At 43.6% G+C, this 21,603-nt stretch overlaps 2 protein-coding genes across 14 annotated transcripts in view; one reads left to right on the top strand and one right to left on the bottom strand.

Annotated features, from left to right (window-relative positions):
* The window catches only part of RBKS (ribokinase), a 105,651-nt gene extending 87,637 nt beyond the window's left edge, over nucleotides 1-18,014 (bottom strand). For all 4 annotated transcript variants that reach the window (XM_043511634.1, XM_043511633.1, XM_038396240.2 and 1 more), the window contains exon 1: nucleotides 17,881-18,014. In XM_043511634.1, coding sequence (XP_043367569.1) covers nucleotides 17,881-17,942 — 62 coding nt within the window. In that variant the 5' untranslated portion in view covers nucleotides 17,943-18,014. The remainder of the gene's footprint in view (nucleotides 1-17,880) is intronic.
* Nucleotides 18,015-18,084: 70 nt separating this feature from the next.
* The window catches only part of BABAM2 (BRISC and BRCA1 A complex member 2), a 309,223-nt gene continuing 305,704 nt past the window's right edge, over nucleotides 18,085-21,603 (top strand). For 3 of the 10 annotated variants that reach the window (XM_038396235.2, XM_043511625.1, XM_043511628.1), the window contains exon 1: nucleotides 18,254-18,403. The gene's annotated coding sequence lies outside the window, so the exon portion shown is untranslated. The other 7 variants (XM_043511627.1, XM_043511630.1, XM_043511626.1 and 4 more) reach the window with 6 other exon arrangements.

Consider the following 21,603-nt stretch of genomic DNA (forward strand, 5'->3'; position numbering starts at 1 on the left):
AAGGTCAGGATTACCTCCATTGTGTGGTTGTCCCCCTTGACCATCCTCCATGAATGTATCCAGTTCTTTTTTGAACCAGTTATACTTTTGGCCATCACAACATCCCATACCAATGAGTTCCACAGCTTAATTGTGCACTGTGTGAAAAAGTACTTCCTTTTGTTTGTACTTCCATTGCCTATTAATTCCATCAGGTAACCTCTGGTTTTTGTATTGTGGGAAAGGATAAATAACACATCTCTATTCATTTTTTCCACACCATTCATGATTTTATGGACCTCTATCAGCCCCCACCCTCAGACATCTCTTTTTTTAAGATGAACAACCTGTATCTTTTTAGTCTCTTCTCATATGGAAGATGTTCCATGCCCATGGTCATCTTTGTTGTCCTTTTCTGAAATTTTTCCCAAGTTCTACTATTACCTTTTTGAGGTGGGGCAACCAGAATTGGACATAATATTCAAAAAGTGGGCACATCCTAGATTCATATAGTGGCATTATGAGATGATCTATCTTATTTTATCCCTTTCCTAATAGTTTCTACCATATTCTTAGCCTTTCTGATTGCTGCTGTGCATTGAGTGGAAGTTTTCAGAGGATCATCCACGGTGACTCTAAGATCTTTTTCTTGTGGAGTAACAGTTAATTTAGAACCTATCACTGTATAGTTGGGATTATTTTCTACAATGTACATTTCTTTGCACTTATCAATGCTGAAATTCATCTCCCATTTTGTTGCCTAGTCACTCACTGTTGTGAGATCTCTCTGAAACTCCTCACAGTCTGCTTTGGACTTAACTATCTTGAATAATTTTGTATCATCATCTGCAAACTATGCTGCTTTACTGTTCACCCCCTTTTTCAGATCATTAATGAATACGTTGACCAGCACAGGTTCTAGTATAGATCCTTGGGGGATCCCGTAGTTCATGTCTCTCCATTGTGAAAACTGAACATTTGTGGATAAGAGTGATCCAGTTGATATAGTGTACTGGAATTTTCAGAAAGTCTTTGACTTCATCACAGGTAGTGAAATCACCCCAACACTCCCTTCCATTTAGTGCCTCCTCCCCCAGTGCCTTAGGCATAGTTACCTATATATCACTGTTGTGGGTCACAGCTCCCTGCATCTGCACAGTTATCTAGAATTCTGTGCAATCAGAAGGAAACAACAGTACTTCTGTAGCATGAGAGATTATATAACACACAACTGTGTATGGGCCATGGTGTTACAATGGTATGATTCAAGCAGCAGAAATGAACAAACATTCTTAATTTGTGATGCTGCTAACCAAGGAAAAGAATCACAGTTGTTTGGATGAAAATGTATTTGATGGATCTTGATGTTTTGGCCTCCCCTTACTAACTTTCCATTTTCTTCAACCAAAGACACTGATTTGCGGGCTGTCGTGAACCTTAATAGCTTTATAACGCTAGTCCCCTCCTGGAATCTACAATAAGCATTCTCTTCTTTGACTGCCCCATTCCAGTCCTGATACAGAAAGCCCAATTCTGTTTCCATTGATTTCAGGGGGAGCAGGACTGACCCCGTAGTCATTAGTCTTAATGGTTCTTTAATAAAAGAAGTTGTAAGCACGCCTTTATTTCACTCTAATGACCCCAGACCCCTTCAGTGCAAATGGACAACACTATGTGGTGTTTTTTCTCCCTTCAAATTCACCAGTGCAAGATATTTAGCCCTGATCTACACTATGAGGTTAGGTTGAATTTAGCCGTGTTAGGTTGATTTTATAAGCAATGCGTCTACACAACCAACCCCATTCTATCGACCTAAAGGGCTCTTAAAATTGACTGCTGTACTCCTCCACGGCGAGGGGAGTAGCGCTAAAATCGACCTTGCTGGGTCAAATTTTGGGTAGTGCAGATGCAATTCGACGGAATGGGCCTCCGGGAGCTATCCCAGAGTGCTCCTATGTGACTGCTCTGGACAGCACTTTCTGAGGCACTAGTCAGGTACACAGGAAAAGCTCTGGGAAATTTTAAATTTCATTTCCTGTTTGGTCACCGTGGCAAGCTCAGCAGCACAGGTGACCATGCAGTCCCAGAATTGCAAACGAGCTCCAGCATGGACAGAACTGGAGACACTGGATCGGATTCCAGTATGGGGAGAAGAATCTGTGCAGACTGAACTCCGATCAAAAAGAAGAAATGTTAATATATATGACAAAATTGCACAGCGCATGGTGGAGAGAGGCTACAACAGGGACACACAGCAGTGCCGCGTGAAAGTTAAGGAGCTCAGGCAAGCCTACCAAAAAACAAAGGAGGCAAACAGTTGCTCTGGGTCAGAGCCCCATACATGCTGCTTCTATGATCAGCGGCATGGCATTCTAGGAGGGGACCCTACCACTACCTCACCACTATCTGTGGACACTTGCAAGAGGGGAGTCTCATGCAACAGGGTGGAGGATTTTGTGAATGAGGAAGAGGAGGAGGAAGAAGAGGAGAATGCACAGCAGGCAAGTGGAGAATCTGTTCTCCCCGGCAGCTAGGACCTTTTCATCAACCTGGAGCCAATACCCTCCCAAGGCAGGTTCCCGGACCCTGAAGCCGGAGAAGGCACCTCTGGTGAGTGCACATTTGTAACTACAGTACAGGATTTAAAAGCAATTGTGCTTAATGTTTGATTTGCCCTGAAGAATTGGGATGCATTCGCAGACAGTACAGCTACTGGAAAAGTCTGTTAATGTGTCTGGGGATGGAGAGGGAATTCTCCTGGAGGTACTCTGAAAGCCTTTGAAGAAGGTTTCTGGGGCAGGCTGCCTTATTTTGTCCTCCATGGTAGGACACTTTACCACTCCAAGCCAGTAGCAAGTGTAGTCTGGAATTCACTGCAGCACAAAGTATGGCAGTGAATGGTCCTGGGTTTTGGTCTCATTCAAGCAACATTTAGTCTTTATCTTTCTGTGTTAGCCTCAGGAGAATGATATCATTTATGGTCACCTGGTTGAAATAGGGCAATTTTTGTAAGGGAACACTAAAAGGACCCTATTCATGCTGGGCTGTTTGCGCTTGGCTAAAAGGGATCATCCCAGAGAATAGCCATGGGGTGGGGTGGGGTGCATTGCACATTCACCCGAAAACCGCAGCCCTTCCTTTTAAATGGCAAACCCACCTGGCATTGCTTGCTGTGGAAAAGGAGGGCCCTGAAGTTTGAAACCATTCCCACATGTTATGAAGGTGAAAGAAGCCAACCCCGCAAAACCCTTTGGCTTACTGTGGCTGCCTGGAAACCGAATTCTGTTGCCCAGCTGTGTGTGATGTGTCACCTCACCAGCAGATGCTCAATATAAAAGGCAAAATGCAACCTTGTACCTAAAGCACATGTGCTGTCTGCTGTAAATTGCTTGATTCACTGTGAAAGAGTCTCCCTTTTGTTCTCAGAAATGTATCTTCTTAAATTCTACTCTCCCTTTTTATCCCCCTGCAGGTGCAAATGTTTCTACGGTCCCCCCTATCATCTCCGTCCCAGAGGTTATCACAGATTAGAAGGCAAAAAACAAAACAAAAAAAAAAACGCACTCACAATGACATGTTTCTGAGCTCGTGCAGTCCTCCCACACTGATAGGGCACTGCTGAATGCATGGAGGCATACAGTGACAAAGGCCAGGAAAGCATTAAGTAAGCATGATGAGAAAAGGCAGAAGGCGATGCTGAGGCTAATGGGGGAGCAAATGGACATGCTCATGCGTCTGGTGGAGCTCTAGGAAAGGCAACGAGAGCACAGACTGCCGCTGCATCCACTGTATAACCGCCTGCCCTCCTCCCCAAGTTCCATATCCTCCTCACCCAGACGCCCAAAAACACCGGGCGTGTGGGAGAAGGCGCTCTGGGCACCCAGCCACTCCACTCCAGAGGATGGCCCATGCAACAGAAGGCTGTCAATCAAACAGTTTTGATTTGTAGTGTGGCTACAAATCAAAATGTGGTCTTGTCTTTCCCTCCTCCCCAACCTGACTCAGACTACCTTGTCAGTTACCTAACTTTTTTCCCCCAATTGCTAAAGAAAGAATGCATGGTTTCAAAACAATAATGACTCGATTTCCTTTGCCAGCTGTGATCGAAGGGCGGGGGGGGGGGGACAGTGGTTGGCTTACAGGAAATTAAAATCAACGAACGGGGTGGGTTTCCATCAAGAACACACACACACAACTATCACACCAGAGCCTGGCCAGTCATGAAACTGGTTTTCAAAACCTCTCTGATGTGCAGCGCGCCTAGCTGTGCTCTTCTAATTGCCCTGGTGTCTGGCTGCTCAAAATCGGTTGCCAGACAATTTGCCTCAACCTCCCATCCCGCCATAAACGTCTTCCCCTTACTCTCACAGATATTATGGAGCACACAGCAAGCAGCAATAACAATGGGAATATTGGTTTTGCAGAGGTCTATCCTAGTCAGCAAACAGCGCCAGTAAGCTTTTAAACATCCAAATGCACATTCTACCACCATTCTGCACTTGCTCAGCCTATAGTTGAACAGTTCTTTACTACTGTCCAACTGCCTGTGTATGGCTTTATGAGCCCTGGGAGCAAGGGGTAGGCTGGGTACCCAAGGATAACTACAGGCATTTCAACATCCCCAATGGTAATTTTCTGGTCTGGGAAGTAAGTATCTTCTTGCAGCTGCTTGAACAGCCTGGAGTTCCTAAAAATGCAAGCGTTATACACCTTTCTCAGCCATTCCACGCTGATGTCGGTGAAACGTCCCTTGTGATCCACCAGTGCTTGTAGCACCATTGAGAAGTACCCATTGTGGTTTACGTATGTGCTAGCAAGGTGGTCTGATGCCAAGATAGGGATATTCATTCCATCTATCGCCCCACCACAGTTAGGAACCCCATTGCAGCAAAGCCATACCACTATAACCTGCACAATTCCCAGAGTCACTACTCTTGTTAGCAGAAGGTCAGTGATTGCATTGGCTACTTGAATCACAGCAGCCCCCACAATAGATTTGCCCACTCCAAACTGATTCCCGACTGACCGGTAGCAGTCAGGCATTGCGAGCTTCCACAGGGCTATTGCCACTCGCTTCTCAACTGTGAGGGCTGCTCTCATCTTGGTATTCCTGCGCTTCAGGGTGGGGGAAAGCAACTCACAAAGTTCCAGGAAAGTGGCCTTAAGTATGCAAAAGTTTTGCAGCCACTGGGACTCATCCCATACCTGCAACACTTTGCGGTCCTACCAGTCTGTGCTTGTTTGCCGGGCTCATAATCGGTGTACCACTGTATCAACCTGCCCCACTGCCACCATGATGTCCCAATTGCCACATCCCATGCTTTCAGGAACGTCTGTGTCCATGTCCTCCTCACAATTGTCCTCGTGCTGGTGGCTCCTAGTCAGGTTCTGCACATACTGCAGGATAATGCCCGAGGTGTTTACAACGCTCACAACAGCAGCGGTGATCTGAGCGGGCTCCATGCTTGCCATGCTATGGCATCTGCATGGGTAACCCAGGAAAAAAGGCGTGAAACGATTGTCTGCTGTTGCTTTCACAGAGGGAGGGAGGGAGAGAGGGGAGACTGACGACATGTACCCAAAACCCACCCATGACAATGTTTTTGCCCCATCAGGCATTGGGAGCTTAACACAGAATTCCAATGGGCAGCAGAGACTGCAGGAACTGTGGGATAGCTACCCACAGTGCACCGCTCCGTGAGTCGGATGCTAGCCATGGTATTGAGGGCGCACTCTGCCGACTTAATGCGCTTAGTTGGGACATACACAATCGACTCTATAAAATCGCTTTCTAAAGATCAACTTCTATAAAATCAACCTAATTTCGTAGTGTAGACATACCCCTAGAAAGAGACTGCATGAGAGTTCAGCTTTTTGTGTGTGGAATTAACTATAATCAAAATCCATAAATAATAATAAAAAGGTAAATCTTTATTTTCCATTTCCAGGATCAAAACTCATTACCTTTTTCATAAAAGCTTAAAGCTGAACTCCATAACTTCTGTATTCAAATCTCCTTCACCTATTTGGCTTTGAGATTGCTGCATTATTTTAGGAAAGAAATGAATTGCACCTCAAACCCACAATTTCAAGTGTATGGTTTTCATCTGCAGTAATAGCTGACATTTAATCGTGGATTTTCAATTTGCTAATTTACTTTCAATATTAGCTGGCAGAAAACTGCTGGTATCAAGCTAGCAGAAAACACACATACCTCACAAGGTATAAAAGAGTTTCAGCTACTGATAGTTGACAAGTAGGACACCAATGGAATAGAGATGAAAGGAGTGATACACATGCTGGAATGTTTTACGTTTCTGTGGGTAAAGCAGGATATTTTACAGTATATTTGTTTAGCACTGACTTCCTTAAAAGGAAAAAAACAAGCGTGACTGGAAAATTGTGATGTTCTAAGCAGAGACATTACAGAAGAGGTTCTGTGTAATACAGAGCATACTGGGATAAGGTACTGTGTCAGTCACAAATGTGCTCTCTCATCAAGTGAGGAGCAAGACAGAGTGACTGATTTTCTTTTCCTTTTTTTTTAAATGCAACTTATCACCTGCTAGAATCAAAAGGCTTCCTAATTCATGAATTCCATTACCCCATGTGAACTCTCTTGAGAATTAAGCAATAGTTTCCCAGCCTCATGTGGACTATGTTTAAAAGCTTGGTAAACACAAACTTTCTCTCACAAACTATAATTTTTAATTGCAAACACACACAGGAAGGGCATAATCCTCCACTGATGACATCATAGTCTACTGCCATGGAAATGACTATTATCACAAACATAGGTTTCTAGTGATCTCACTTTACTAGAAAGGAGGGAAATCTGGGTGGAATGGGAAAGACACTGGGAATAAACACATAAATACACCAAGGTACTACAGGGAAAATGTTTTATGACTCTAAACAGTGAAAAAAAATGGAAAGTTACAGTTAGAGGTGCAGTTGACCCACTAGGTGTTCTCCATCTCCAAAGCACAGTGACATTATGATTTTTACTTATATAGGGCCATGAATGTCAATGGTTCTATATCAGGGGTGGACAAACTATGGACCATGGGCCACATCCAGCCCATCAGACCATTTAATTTGTCCCTCAGCTCCTGCCGGGGAGAGGGGTCTGGGGCTTGTCCTGCTCCTGCGCTCCAGCCGGGGGACCAGGGTGCAAGCCTTGCCCCTCTCCGCGTGGCTCCCAGGAAGCAGCTGGTATGACCCCCCTCTGGCTCCTATGTAGTACGTACAGGCAAGCCAGGCAGCTCTGCGTGCTGCACCATCTGCAGGTGGGGCTACCGCAGCTCCCACCAGCCACAGTTCCTGGCCAATGGGAGCTGCAGGGGTGGTGCCTGTTGACAGGACAGCGTGCAGCGCCGCCTGGCCGCACTTCACAGCCAGAGAGGGGACATGCTTCCGGGAGCTGCTTACAGTAAGTGCCGCCCGGAGTCTGCACCCCTGAGCCTCCCCTGCGCCCCAATCCCCTGCCACAGCCCTGATCCCCCTCCTGCCCTCCGAACCCCTCGATCCCAGCCCAGAACCCCCTCTTGTACCCCAAGCCCCTCATCCCCAGCCAGAGCCCTCACCTCCCCTGAGCCCCAACAGCCTGCCCCATCCCTGATCCCCCTCCCACCCTCCAAACCCCTTGGTCCCAGCCTGGAGCTCCCTCCTGCACCCCAAACCCCTCATCCCCAGCCCCACCCCAGAGCCCTGACCCCCCTGTAATCCAAACCCAGAGCCCCCTCCTGCACACTGAACTCTTCATTCCTGGCCCCACCCTGGAACCCCAGCCGCACCCCTCACACCTCTCCTGCACTCCTACTCCCAATTTTGTCAGCATTCATGACCTGCCATACAATTTCCATACCCTGATGTGGCCCTCAGGCCAAAAGTTTGCCCACCCCTGTTCTATGTAATAAATTCACTGTGCCAAACAGACATTAGGTCTCTGCTCTGAAGAGTTTAAAGGCTAACCCTATGAGCATTAACAAAGAACTGCGCATGGCTATTATAGCTGGAATCCTTCATGGAACAAGTCAGTCAGTTTTTAAGGAGTGGGAGGAAGGGAACCGTAAGTCTGTTTCAGGCACAGGGCAACACAAAGCAAGGTATAACTTCAGAAGCTGGAACTCAATCCTGCAGAGTACTGAGCATTCTGGTCCCAATCCAGCCAAACACATATGCATCTGCTTAACTTTCAGCCCTTGAGTAGTCCCATAGGAGCTGGTGAGATTACTCAAGGGTTGAAAAGTTAAAAGTTGTGTTTGAGTGCTTTGACACAGCAGGGCTGCAGTGCTCGGTACCTTGCAGGATCAAGCCCTAGGTGAAAGAGAGAAGTCTGAGCAGAGCACAGGAAGTGGAGCAATGTTGGAGGAGATAATGATCTTACATTTAAGTAGAGCCTTTTATCTTAAAGGATCCCAAAGCAGTTTACAAACTAGATATACAAATCTATAAACGGGGATCATGTAACCCCTCACTAAAATACAGCCACCTCTGGATGGTAGGCAGCAGTTTGATAATGCACAGGCATCTACAAAACAGTTCAAGACAAGAAGTGAAGACACCAGACCCAAATGAAAAGGTAGGGGAAATTTTAGTTAAATGAAATCTCATAAGTGGAGTCCTTTTGGACTTCTGCATTAAAAGATAATGTACGGAAAGTTTCATCTTTATATTTCCTGCAGTTTGTTATATGTGACAGATATGGCAATTTCCTGAAACATCTTTAGAAAAACGTACTGAAATAAGTTTAAGAATCTTTGGAGTCCATTGTATTAAACACAAATGCTATGTATTTTTATAGGCCTGGATGATCAAAAGACTACACCGAATAATGTGGCAGACAGGAATGCTCTTTTGGACAATATGTGTGAAGTGGATTTACTGGAAAATGTGTAGGGGGGAGGTGAACGCAAATTCCTTCTTCCTGATTGTGCAAAAATCCAGCCTTTTGAAGCTATGCCCTGAGGAAGGGACCATTGTCTACTTATTACTGTTTCGGAATCTGAAAATCAAAAGCCTAAGCTGTACAAAGAAACAGGCTGATATACCCAGTTGGTGTGTTTGTTCTGAGTTGAGACTTATGAACTTTTTTCAGAGTAGCAGCCATGTTAGTCTGTATTTGCAAAAAGAAAAGGAGTGCTTGTGGCACCTTAGAGACTAACAAATTTATTTAAGCATAAGCTTTTGTGAGCACAGCTCACTTCATCGGATGCACTTGTGAACTTGTAACCACAGGAAGATCTCTGCTTGGGGGTTGAAGGACTGACTGCAACCAGAGCCCCTGTTGGAGTTGTGGGGGATGATCTCTGGTGAGCTTATTAGAATGCGTATAAATTTTAAAAATTATTTTTAATGTTTTTTTCTGTAATGCTTTCACCTTACGAATAAAAGTGTTTGCTTAGACCAACTTTTCTCAACCCCCAGCCAGCATGCAGCCCAATTAGCACACAACTGTGACCCAGCTGTGTGCTAAAGGCCACCAGGCTGCATGGGGTATGGGTTCCCAGCTGCCCAGTGTGACGGGGTCCGGGGCTGCCCCAGCAGGGGTCCAGGGTCGGCAGCCAGCCCAGCGGGGGTCTTGGGACTGCCCCATGGGGTTGGAGTCCAGGGCTGCTGCCCGATCACACAGGACCCGGGGACTGTCCCACAGGGTTGATGTTGGGGCTGCTGGCCGACCCTGTGGAGTTGAGGCTGCTGCCTGGCTGGGTCCAGGGTGGTGGCTGCTGCCCGGCCCCACACAGTGGGGTCTGGGGTCCCTGCTGCCCAGCCCCCCATCCAGGGCTCCACTCTTTAGAGGGGTCTTGGGTGACACGTGCTGGGCGTAAGGGTTTGTAGGGGGCAGTTTGTGGGGCGGAGGGAGAGGCGTGCTGCGGTTTTCATCCTGCAGCCCAGGTAACACATTGTTGGCAGCAGCCCACAATGATAAATAGGTTGAGAACCTAAATGGCTTAGACAGCTGTGTGGCAACTTACACCTGTGGGCAATTACACTGTGTATAGTTTCTGAAGAGAGAGAGAGCTAAGTGCAGACGCTGGCCTGTCTAGCGTGCTGGGAATAACAGTGCAGACAGGGAACTGTGCCCTTATGCAAAAAACCCAGTCAGGAGCAAGAGAGACATGGGTATCTGCCTAAGAGAGGCGAGGGCTAGGAACCAGAAGCTGGATCACGGAAGGGGAATATAGGTGCAGTTGCCCTGAATTGTGACACAACCTTCATATACCTATTTTAAAAACAAACAACAAAAGTAAATGTTACTAGTAAGAGCCAGGGACAACATTCAGAAGTATTGAGCAGGTTTCCTGAATACGACCAATGCGACTTAGTTAATATCCATACCATCTCCGGTTTTACCAGACAACGGCTTCTCTTAGACAGCGAGTGTTGATCATGATAAATAGTGCAGCATTTTTCTATTGTGGGTAACAGTAACAGCTTAGGTCACTAATCACATTTTAATTTGCCACAAAAGCTGTATTTGCATTCAGGTTTATATAACAAACCTAAATGACACGTAACCGGGCCTCCTTCCCATTGATTCTGCTTAATACATAGATTTATTTTAAATGTCATTTTTGGTAAGTGAATTTTCTTTGGATTTAAAATGTTCTTCTCCAAAATATCATAGCAGTGATTCTTAGTGCACATATCACTGAAAAACAAAACTTTAGTCTTTAGACTTGAGTTTCAGACTAAAATACATTGTGGTGTTTATGCCCTGAAGACTCAATCTAACGACCATTCAAGTCAGTGAAAAGATTTTAACTTGAATGAGCTCTGGATCAGGCACCATGTCAGTAAATCAAAGTTCAGAACATTTAAAGTGTTCAAGAACTGTACGTGCAAAGAACACTCCCCCCCTGCTCCCGGATTCCATTATATAGGATTCCATCCCATTGATGTTCACTCTTCATTCCTTCAAGAGTTCAAAGTCACATAATTCTTCCTTACAGCCAAAAAAGAGCGGATGGGACTTTCTCTGGAGCTAATCCCTGCCATTTTGAGATCTGCCATAAGAGTCATTGCAGAAAACACAACACAGAGGCTATGTGCTGTATTACTGAATACCTAGGCCTTGCTGGGTCAGAGAGAACAAGACACAGAAAGAGTCCAGGTTCTGAAATGAAGCTGAGCTCTCTCATTACTACATAAATAAATAATATATATATTTTTTTTAAAAAAAACTCATAGATGACACATTCTCTCAAGCCTTACTAACTTCTCTGGATCCAACAGAATAATTCCCTCAGCTGTACTACACTTGTAGTGCTTTACAGTTGTGCTTTCCTCCCGCTGCAGGCAACAGCAGTTTGAAACTAATAAGAATTAGGTGCCACTGCTGCGGAGATTGGTTGTGGGGACTGAGGAGGATTTTCCCTTTGCTACTAGGGGCATGTGGGTAAAAGCAGAAAAATAATAAAACCAGGAAAGGATGTTGCAAAGAGACAATGAATGTGCATGTGTGTGAGCTTGTGGAAATGTGCATACATGGAGAAGACATACATGGAAACCAAGAAGGAAAAGAGAAAAGGAAAAAAAAAAATGTCCATTTGAAATAGAAGAGGAAGGAAATATTTTCTTCTGTCCCACAAAGAAAGTGAAATTAAAGATGTATTAAATAAAAATAAAGGTAAATAATGTATTTATTTAACAATTTTTAGCAAGAACATAACTTAGGAACAGGAATTTCCATACCAGAACTGGCCAACAACCATTTACTGAATATCCTGTCTGGCAGTGGCCAATTTTGAAGCTTTAAGAGGAAGGTGTAAAACCCTCCAGGATGCATATCAGTGACACTCCCTCAATTTACACTGCAGGGAATTTGGCCTTTTATTGGCAAGACAAACTATGCAAGTATTTCCAAAGTTTAGAGGGGACAGAAGACTCATGTCTCTGTCAAAAACAGACACAATACATCCACCAGCTGTCAAATAAAATAAGGCTTCACAGTGTGCTTGGGGGTTAATCCCATATATGCATTTGTCACTACTGTTTATTCCGATTTGGGCTCAGGCTGCTTTGTAGCTTGATGCTCTCTCTGCCATCTCTTTAAATTTCTTCCAGAGTCACTCAGCCAGCTTGTTATAATAATAGTAATAGTGGTTACAGCAGGGGGCTGGGAGCCAGGACTCCTAGTTTCAGTTCCCAGCTCTAAGAGGGACTGTACAGACTGGAGAGGGTGAAGGAGAACATCCATAGGAAACAAAAATTTCAAATTTTGAACATCCAACAAAAAACCATGTTTATTTTTGGGCTGTGGTCTCATTCTCTCAAATTAAAATGAAATATTATTGCTGCAGAAATTGTCTAAAGGGATTTCTCTGCATTTGCTGTTTTGGAACGTTGTACTAAAGTTTCTTGTGTTTAAGTGTTTTTAGTGTCTGACTCCCATTGGGCTTATATGTTTACTATCTTGCCCTTAGAATATAAATTAAAATGTTTCTGCCACCACCAGTCTTGGAATGTGAGTCAGAACAAAAACTTTAAAATTCAAGTAAAATGTCTAATTTAAATGATATTATGGATTGTATCCATTTTGATATCTAGATCTGATCCATACGGAATAATGCTGGTCTTGTCTTCCACTACTACTGTCTGCTATTGCTGATAAAGTGTTGATTGTGACTGTGCCCACAAATATGTTCTGTTCCTGGTCTCACTAGAAGCCAGAATATATGTATGTGAGTTTCTTTTGATTATCCTAAAATAATTGTGGAAAACCCATGTTCTGCCACTGCAGGGCTATGACAGTGAGAACAGAATTTCCAACAAAAGCAGTCTTAAAAGGCAGGTGGCCGTGTGGTTAAAACCTTTTTAAAAATATGCATGTACACTATCATTTCTAGTGAATTTGATGGTATTTAAATCTAATTTTAGAAGCAATATTTGAACAGGGCACTCTTCCTTTTCCTTCTCACTCACCACTTGTGTGAACTGGTCTAGCAGATTTCAATTTGTACACCACTATAAAGGGCCATCTTTCTTCTTTTTTTTGGTTTGTTTGCTTTTAATTGCTAGACCACTGTATGGAGTAAAAAGAAAAGGAGTACTTGTGGCACCTTAGAGACTAACAAATTTATTAGAGCATAAGCTTTCGTGAGCTACAGCTCACTTGCATTGAATGGTTGTTGCTATAGCCTGGTGAATCTGGCATGCATATGTTTAATGGAAGCTTCAAGCATATGCATCTGATATTTTTGGTAACTTTGTCTCAAAGACCCAGAAATGTTTATTCCTTCAAGTCTGCCATCCTTAAAGTTAAGTGTTCAGACAGAAGATTGTATTACATTGCTGTGCATCACAGCATAGCATTTTATAGCTTAGGCAATCCTCAACAATAAGATTATCTTCTAGAAGAGTAAGATAGAATTCAGTGTCAGTGGTGAATAAGTCTTTCACTAAATGCAATGTCTCAAAAATTTGTGTCTCTCTTGATCTCCTGAAGAGTGCCCCTAAGTTGGGCTACATTAGCTTCTGATTTAATTTTTTGCAATATGTCCCAAATAGGTGAGAGAGAAATAACTTTTGATCACTGCCTTCACTATTCTGTCCTCATTATAGTAAACCAGCATACATTGGGGAGACCTCAAAAATAGCTCTCAGTAACCAGTAAATGCTTGAAGTTTCCATCATTCTTTGGGACTGTGACCGTGTGCCCGGATGGGCCACACAGAGAATGCCATACTCAGGGCAGACTGCAAGAAATAGGGCAGACAGTCCCCAAAACTGGTTCTTTATTCTATAATTAGACTAATCAAGCCAGTAACAAAAGAAATTCTGCCGTACCACGCTAATCAATCAGAAGTCAAACAGTCCCCTTTAGGCATTCCAGCCCTTGGTGCCCATCTGGGCAAAACAGGTCAAATATAGTGATAGGGTTTTCAGTAACCTATTCACCATACTTAAGAGTTCTACCAATCCCAAAGGATCAGACACTTACCCTCAGGTCAATATACATTTCAGAGATTACCCAAATATCGCTCTGTCAGCCAACCCTTAGTAAACTAACAATTTATTAATAAAAGAAAAGAAGAGTTATTAAATGGTTATGGAATCATATACATACAAGTGATTATCATTGTTCAAAGATTAGGATCATAGCAGTGAAGTTATATCTGCTGGCTTGTAACAGTCTCTCTGGAACCATCTCAAAAGGTCAGAATCCAAATGCTGCTTAGATGTAAACTTTGATAGAGAGTCTTTCCATAAATTTTCTCAGGTATTCCAAATAACTACTTGGAAGATCTCAGTCCCACAGGTTAAACTTTCCCTGTTCAAAGTTCAGCAGACTAGAGATGAAAGGATCAGGCCCCAGGTTTCACTTTTATAGTTGAAGCAGGCTGTTAAGTGTTTTGAGCACAGCATGCGACTGAGGAGTCGTCTTTGTTGAGCACACATTGTCCCATCACTTTGAAGTTAACATTCTATTTATGCATACACAAGTAATTGAAAAGGAGTACTTGTGGCACCTTAGAGACTAACAAATTTATTAGAGCATAAGCTTTCGTGAGCTACAGCTCGCAAAGCTTATGCTCTAATAAATTTGTTAGTCTCTAAGGTGCCACAAGTACTCCTTTTCTTTTTGCGAATACAGACTAACACGGCTGCTACTCTGAAACAAGTAATTGAGTTACATTGATTAACATAAGGCAACTGCTGGTTATACATTATATCATGGATAGAAAAACTGAAGACAATATATGCAATATTGTTAATTTCATGCAGTGTCTCACATCTTTGATCTTAAGGTTGACTGAAAACAGTTGCATACATAATGTAAAGGCAATTAAGACATGAAAAGGAATTAGTATCTACAAGCTAATTTACTTACATTGTTAAACATCTAACAGTATACAGGTAAACACAGACTAATACACTTCGCATTTACCCTTGGTTTCTATTACTATAAATGATTTGGTTAATGATTGCTGGTCTAGTACATCTCTTTGAAATTTTCATACATGTGAATTGTTCTGATACAATTGTAATGCCTCTTGTTAAGTGGTTATGGGTCAGATACAGGTTAGCTGTGTTGCCAGTATCACAGAGACTTAAATGACAGGTTTCAGAGTAGCAGCAGTGTTAGTCTGTATCCGCAAAGTGAAGAGGAGGACTTGTGGCACATTAGAGACTAACAAATTTATTTGAACATAAGCTTTAGTGAGCTATAACTCACTTTATCGGATGCATTCAGTGGAAGTGAGCTGTAGCTCACAAAAGCTTATGCTCAAATAAATGTGTTAGTCTCTAAGGTGCCACAGGAGACTTAAATGTCTTTCAACACAAACTCAAATTTTTCAAGATAGGATTTTTTTTTATATAGAAGATCCAGAATATAAAGCACAGGTTGCTGCTTTGCATGGCATCAACCACAACAAGAGCATCTTGTCTAAACATGACCAGCATGACTAGCAAAACTATTGCTATCTAAATTCAAACTGAGGACATGTCTATGCAGAAAATTATTCTAGAATAGAATAGGTTGTGAATTTAATAAGGAATACTATTCCTGATTCACTCCAGAATAAGAGCATCCAAATGGGGAATTAATCAGGAATAGTATTCCAGATTAAATATTTCAGAATAGCAATTCCCGTTCATTGCCTTGTTTACACAAGATATAATAGGTTTTGATTTGATAGTCACAACTCTCACAAAGCTATTATTCCCCACATGACAATACCAGGTTTCCCTGATTCTGTTTTTATTTCCAGATGGTACATCAGCAAAGAGAGTACAAGGTTTCCTCTCTTCCACAAATCTGATGCACGCTGATTTACCTCAGATACAAATTCATCACTGGATCCATCAGCAAGCACAGTAATGCTTTCTGTATGCATTTCTGAGACACCTCCCTCAGAGACTTTGAAATTGCCCATATAAAGTCTTCCTCATCATGAGTATTAACGTAATTTGATACAAGATTGAAGTAGTTTTTGGCCTGCAAATGTAGAGCATTTCAAAATTGCAGAGACCTCTCTCGACTTAGAAAAGGGGTGCTTTTTCAATCAAGTTGGCTTACAAACTCAACTGAAAACCCCACTTGCTGTCAACGTAGATGCAGTTTAAGTGGCGTTTCAAACAAGTTAAGCTAGCTCAACTGAGCTAACTTTATTGCAACCTTCCACATTTTTTTTTTTTTTTAAAAACACTACTTTACACATAAGTCCCAAGGCCCGGAGTACTGAAGAGCAAAATGGGTAGGTTTTTCCAATCATATTAGTTAAATCAAGTTAGCTTAACACAAGTGAAAAGCCCTCCAATGCCTATTAATGTGCAGGCTAATATGTTTTAATCCATCAGCTATAAAAGGTCCAGTTAACATGACTTCAAATGTGTTATCCTATGTGTTTTAACAAGGGCCAACCTTTAATCACATTAAACTAACACAGTTGAAACACACTCTTTTTTCCAATCAGGACAGGGCCTAAGACTGTAACTGCATTTAACAATTGTGACAGTTGTGTTATATATGTGACAAACTTTTGCATCTCCTTGTATTGCATTTTACAGAACAAACTAGTAACAGGAACTTTTCATGGATAAAGGGCCACATTTTCTTTTTTAGGACTTTTAAATCTACGCTGGAGCATTCACGTACACGTAGGGATCAATTCTAAAAGGTCTTACCCCTGCTTATAAGAGGACTCTTTCTCAGAAAGCTTCTGATGCTTTCTACAAATTACACAAAACACTTATCAGAGTAGCAGCCATGTTAGTCTGTATTTGCAAAAAGAAAGGGAGTACTTGTGGCACCTTAGAGACTAACAAATTTATTTGAGCATAAGCTTTCTTGAGCTACAGCTCACTTCATCGGATACAAAACACTTAATCTTCCTGACACAAAACCCAAGGCCAGTTTTTCATGAATGCTGGAATGGGTGTCTGTCTATGTTTCTCACATTCCATATTCTTCTGAGCCACGTACTTTATACTTTCTTGACCAGCAAATTCAGTATTATCCCATGCTGATATAGGTTGATGGGTTGGTTTGAGGGGCATGTGTGCGTGTGTGTGTGTGTGGGGGGGGTTAGCATATTAAACTATCTCTTGCCTATGTGGTAGAGAAAATCACCTTTGAACTAGCTGAAGATTTGTTTGCATGCTTTATTTACTCTCTTAAGATCAAATCAAACTGTCCTTCTGGTAGGCTTGCCTGGATCTAAGAAAGGGTTCACAGACTACTATGGTGTGAGTGAAAAATTTAATTTGCCTTTCTGGCAAAGAGAACTTTTAACAGCCTGAGTACAGCTGGAAACCCCAGACTCAATCGTCCCTGTCCTCAAGTTACCACAGACGGCTGATCAAAGCGCTAGCAGACAATGCGCTCACACTGAGGTTCAGCCTTAGGCATTCCTCTCAGTGCACTTCTCCCCGGGTCTACACGCTTCTCTCAAAGCATTACTGGTATGGCTGACATCAGCTCGGACTAACCCTCTGACTGGCAGCTCAGTTACACTGTTCTGCTCAGCCTCTTCTCCTTTCCCTCTACACCCGAAGCAGGTCTTTGCTTCAGTCCCATTCATCCCTCTCCATCCACCCTCCTTCTGACTGGCAGCTCAGTGCTGCTCTCCCGATGACACTCAGCCTGTTCCTCCCCATTCATCCACCCACAGTAGGTGGGGAACCTGACTCTGGTTTTATTAGCACAGGCTCGTGGGGCAAGAGGATTTTCCCAGCCCGGTGTGATCTGTGGTTTGGAGCCAGGCCCCCTGGGCTCTCTTGCAGACACTGACTCACCGTGTGACCCTCCCGCTCTCTGTGCCTCCGTCTAGCCGCCCCCCCCCCCATCCCAGGCAATGGGGGAGGGGTGGCGCTGCCCAAGAGGGGGGCGGGGCTGGGGCACCGAGTGGTGCTCGCTTGTCACCGCACCAGCGAGCGACTCCACGTACTAACCTGACCAGGTCGGTCATGCAGGATCCCACCACCACCACCTCAGTCGGGCCAGCAGCTGCCATCGCCCGAGAGGCGCAAGGTCAGCGGCGGGGGTCTCCGTCCTGTGAACTTTGACCCCCTGCTGCCTGGGCAGCCACTTCCGGAGCTTCGCTGGTTGCCAACGGGGAGGGGGGGTCCTTCGGCCAGCCCAGGGTTGCTCCCCTCAAATGCCTGATTGCCGAGCCCGCTCCATTGTCTCTCTCCTTCCCCGCCCTGCGGGTCACCCCCTCCGCTCTCTCCTCTCCCTCTCGGCTGCGGCCCCCGCTACTGGGAGACGGGGACATTCATTCAGGCAGGTGCGGAGTAACCTACAGTTACGTTGACACTCCCCTCCCCCCCCCCCGCGCCGCTCTCCCGGTAACTGCGAGCCGGGAGCGCGCACGCCTTCGGCAGGGGGCGCGCCCGCAGGCAAGAGGGTGCCGGGGTAAGGCGCGTGCCCGCGGCTGACGCTAAGGCTTTTTCTACTGCCCCGTAGTGACTGCAGGTACCTGGAGACAGCGCTGGGGAGGGGCCAGAGGGAGCAGCGCCCCCAGCAGGCTGGGGCTGGGGCTGGGGCGGGGGATGGGTGGGTCTCCTCCCGGGTCTCTCTCGCCCTGGGGGCGTGTCGTAGGCCTGGAGGGGATCTAGGGGAGGGGCTGCCCCATGCACCATGAGGGGCTCTGCTATGGGTTATGCTCCCCCCATCCCCCACCCAACGTGTCTGCAGGAGGGGTCCCAACATATTGGATCCTTCTCCTCACCGTTGGCACGAGGGATCCTGCTACAAGGCCTCTCCCCAGGGCGGTGGTGCGAGGAGTCCCACCCAGCATGGAATAGGTTTGCCACTGGACTGCAGAGGTTCCTAGCGTGGAGTGCACTGGTCTAATCTCAGGTGTGGCCTGTGGTGACAAGAGGTCTCAGAATGCAACACGCCATCCTGATCCCAGCTGCTGCCGGTGGTGGTGATGACTCTCCATATTCAACACTTGAGCCTGAAGGGGTGCCTGCTCTTCTTGTTATGTGTATTGCAGTGGCACCTAGGAGACCCAGACGTTTACCAGAAACCCACTGCGCTAGGTGCTGTACAAATACTGAGTGAAAAGATAGTCCCTGCCTCAAAGAGTTTACACTCTAATCTGCAGCCTTGCTCAAAGCAATTCTATTAGACTGCTGATTTGCCCCTTGTGTGACAGGTTCCAGCATCCATCCTGATAAGAAAACAGATCGCTGCTACAGTGCTCTATTAAAATAGAAGCCTGTGAAGCAACAGCCTGATTCTAGTGGCTTTATCTCGGATCAGGATGGAGCATTGAATGTTGAAGACTTGTCATTTCTACAGTCCCCACACCTATGTTAAAGTTAAGGGCATCACCAACCTGCCAGTGCCCCATTTTATGGTTGTTAGTATCATCCTCAGGCTTTCAACAGATGCAACTCTTATTTAAGAAACCCTGGTATAGTGTTTTCTCCTGCAGATCTTGTAAAAGAAGGGGGGAGAGATAACATAGTGGTCTGTACCACATTGTTTATCAGAAGACCCCATTGTGGGACAATGTGAACTTTAAAATGTGTTATAAAAGATCCTTGGAATGAAGGACTTTACCACAAAGAGCAAAGGAAAGTTTGGTGGAAATTATAGAATCAAGGATTATATGGAAAGGATCCTTTAAGTAATTTCAAATCCATTCCCTCTGCTAGTTTAAAATTGTTTTCTCCAGTATATTCTTTGCTGCTTTCTTATGGATTAATTTATGTAATATCCATAATGGTGCCATCCAGATTGAAGGGAAGGGCATAGCCTATATTCGGATCCCTCATGTAGCCTGATGCAGTTCCCACTCATAATTTCCTCAGATCTAGCAGGTCATTATTAAGAGTAAAAAAACATACGTTAGTTTTACCTGTGTTACTAGTAACAGATTATTAAAACTGAAAGGACTAAAATAAATTAATTTACTTTTCTTCATTTGTGCTTTTTGTTTTCTTTTTTCAAGTATTTTGTTTTAGGTAGTGAAACTTGACTGGTCATTTTTGCTCTCTGGTCACTTTCATTTCACTTTGGTAAACCCAATACTGTTGTGTTTTGTTTCCAGTACTGAGAAGAGGATTACATTGGGGGAAAACATTTCTGTGTGAATTAAAATTTAAAAAAATTCTGACAGATTGTAAACATAGTGTATTTTGTAAAACCTCCTTTTAATAAACTTGAATGTTATTTTTAAATTTAGTTGATAGTATCTCTTTAAGCGTTATGTGATGTTGATAAAGAGAGCAATAATTCACTTGTGTAGTATAGAAGTAAATATGGGTCTAAAATAAATGATGTGCTGTACCGCATAATCAGAGATGGATGAGGAGAATGAGTTGGCGCTGTTAGCCCTTTATTCTGACAATATCCTTGTGTTTTGTGAAACAAAGATAAAGGGCCTGATCCTGCAAGGTTCAGCTTCAAGTGACTGAAGATTAAGTTGAATCAGAAAAAAGATCACCCAGATAATACAAAGTGAAAACTGAACGCACTTTCTTTTTTGTGCAGAAAGGTGAAAGGGTCATCCCCCCTCACATTGTACAGGAGATGGGTGAAAACTACTATCTTTCTCAACACTTACATCCGGGTGTTCCTATGTGTCTTTCAAAGAGACTATGAGGCGTAGTCCAAGACAATCCATCCATGCTGAGCTGAACACAATCACAGATATATGTTGCTGTGCCTTCTGGAAATGCCATGAACAGTAGCGTACTGGCAACCTTATGATTTTCAGTTGAGATAATTATGTAAGATAGACACTAATGTAATTGTCTCTTGGTTGCCATAAAGTGCTAGGCCTTTGCTTTAATAGAATGTTTTAAAAAGCTAATTTAGGCTCTGTTTCTTGAAGATTTATATTTTCATGTGAATTACTTTCATAAAAGCTAATGTTTTTAAATCAGATGCTTCACACTGCTATCAATTACAGGGAGTTATCAATTTTGTAGGAATTAGCCATTAGTCACCTACTAATGCTTGTAATTGGGATTTGATTAAAATTGGTGAATGTTAAAAAAAGAGAAAAACATGATATTGTGAAGGTTTTACTGCAGGGAACTAATTATTCTCTTTATGGAACACTTGATAATAGCCACAGACCATACACAGCATTATTGTTGTCTTTGTCTTGTTCTCTGGAAGAAAGATATCATAGTAACAGCAGTTACAATGATCAGGGTTGATAAGAGAAGGAAAAATAGCATAAATGAAAGTCGAGAGAAGGGTGAAATTTCAAATCCCCCAGATTTTAGGGTTATTCTTTGTGTATTTGGTTTCTGGAGATGATTTTGTAAATGTGAACTCTACTGTGTTGTAGATAGAGGATGTAGATATTGTCCAGAGTAACTGAAGGCTGTATTGCAGTAAGAAGGTAAATAGAGCATCAGTTGACCTTTTCAAACATATAAAAAGCTGTGGTCTAGAATCAGAATACAGAATTTGGGTTCTAATCCCAGCTGTGCCAGTGACTCTGCATGATTTTGAGTAAATCATTCAGGGTTAAATTTTCAAAAGCACCTAAGTCCCACTGATTTTTAATTGAACCTAGGCACCCAAGTCACGTATGCACTTCTGAAAATTTTACCCTTACGTCTTTGCACTTTAGTTTCCCCATCTTTAAAATGGGAATAGTGATACCTTTGTAGAAGTGCAATGAGATCTTTGGATGATAAGCATTA

Source organism: Dermochelys coriacea, chromosome 3 (genome assembly GCF_009764565.3).
Source record: "Dermochelys coriacea isolate rDerCor1 chromosome 3, rDerCor1.pri.v4, whole genome shotgun sequence".
Taxonomy (NCBI): domain Eukaryota; kingdom Metazoa; phylum Chordata; order Testudines; family Dermochelyidae; genus Dermochelys; species Dermochelys coriacea.